This window comes from Chaetura pelagica, unplaced genomic scaffold (assembly GCF_000747805.2).
Source record: "Chaetura pelagica isolate M959 unplaced genomic scaffold, ChaPel_1.0 scaffold591, whole genome shotgun sequence".
In the NCBI taxonomy this organism is placed as follows: domain Eukaryota; kingdom Metazoa; phylum Chordata; class Aves; order Apodiformes; family Apodidae; genus Chaetura; species Chaetura pelagica.
This window is the reverse complement of record NW_009951959.1, coordinates 121001-122151: the sequence shown is the minus strand read 5'-3', so window position 1 is coordinate 122151 and position 1151 is coordinate 121001. Positions and strand designations below refer to the sequence as shown.

General features: G+C 66.9%; 1 protein-coding gene across 1 annotated transcript in view; it reads right to left on the bottom strand.

Moving 5' to 3' along the window:
- Nucleotides 1–116: 116 nt before the first annotated feature.
- Nucleotides 117–1151, bottom strand: part of ENG (endoglin) — a gene marked incomplete at its 5' end in the record, with an annotated part of 29107 nt that continues 28072 nt past the window's right edge. The window contains 4 exon segments of the mRNA XM_010000655.1: nt 117–179; nt 181–293; nt 698–787; nt 864–927. Of these exon segments, the coding sequence (XP_009998957.1) occupies nt 117–179; nt 181–293; nt 698–787; nt 864–927 (330 nt within the window).

The window sequence follows — 1151 nt, the reverse complement described above, 5'->3', positions numbered from 1 at the left end:
GGTTGCAGGGTTCCCCCCCCTTGCAATGGGCTGCCCTTGGGGGGCCAAAGCATTCACTGAATGAGTAACGGAGGCCCCCTCTGGGCTCGGCCTGAGATTTGGGGCAAAAAACTAGCTTAATGGGGCCAGGATAGGTCCCCAAGTCCGGCAGCCAGGAGCTGGGTGGGCTCGGGGGGGGACCCCGGGGGGGGTCAGGCCATGCTGCTGGTGGAGCAGGGGGTGCTCTGGGTGCTGCTGCCGATGCTGTGGTGGGTGCTGCTGCTCTCGGAGGCCGGCGCCGTGCTGGAAACCGGCTGCAGTTTGGACATGGGACCTGGTTCACACCGCAGGGCCCGGGGGGAGACACGTCGGGGGGGAAACCAGATTTAGGGTGGGCCCTGGTGGCCATGGCTTGTCCCCACGGGACCCCCCAGCCCCCACGTGTGACCCCTCCCGGATTGGTCCCTGAGCCCCAAGGGTGGAGATGGGCATAGGGGATCTTGATGGCACTGGGGGCAGGGAGGACCCTGGGGAGCAGGGACATTGCCCCGTGGCACTGCCAGGGGGGCTTTATGGATGATGCAGCCCGGTCCCTTGCTCACCCACGGACCTCGGCCAGGTGGCTCTGGGGCAAGGGGGATGTGGGCAACTCGGGGATATGCAGTTGCCCCCACTCCCCATCCCACTGTAGGGGTCCTGGGGGCGGTGGGATACTCACGGGTGTGGGAGTAGATGTACCAGAGCCCGGCAGTGAGCAGCGCCCGGCGGAAGGTGTTCCCCGGACCACCAGCCAGACCCAGCCCCCGGCCTGCGGGGGGACAGGCTGTCAGCACCCCGGGGACACGGTGTTCCCACTGCCACCCCCACCCCAGCCCCACACTCACCGTTAGGTGGCCGCCAGCCGTCCTTCACTGTCACCTCCAGGACCTTCTCAAAGATGGTGTTGTTCTGCAGAGGGGAAGGTTGGGGTGAGAGCAGGGAGCCCCGTCCCACCCCGTCCCCTCCTGCACCCGTGGCAGGGGACAGGGCTGGGATCCCCCGGGTTCTTTGGGGACCAGGGATGATAGAGCCCAGTTGGGGGACAAACTCGCCAGGCTGCCACCAGCGAGGAGGTGGGGGCATCGTGGGGTGGGTAGGGGGGTTACTAAACTGACCTGCAAGCCAGTCCTGCA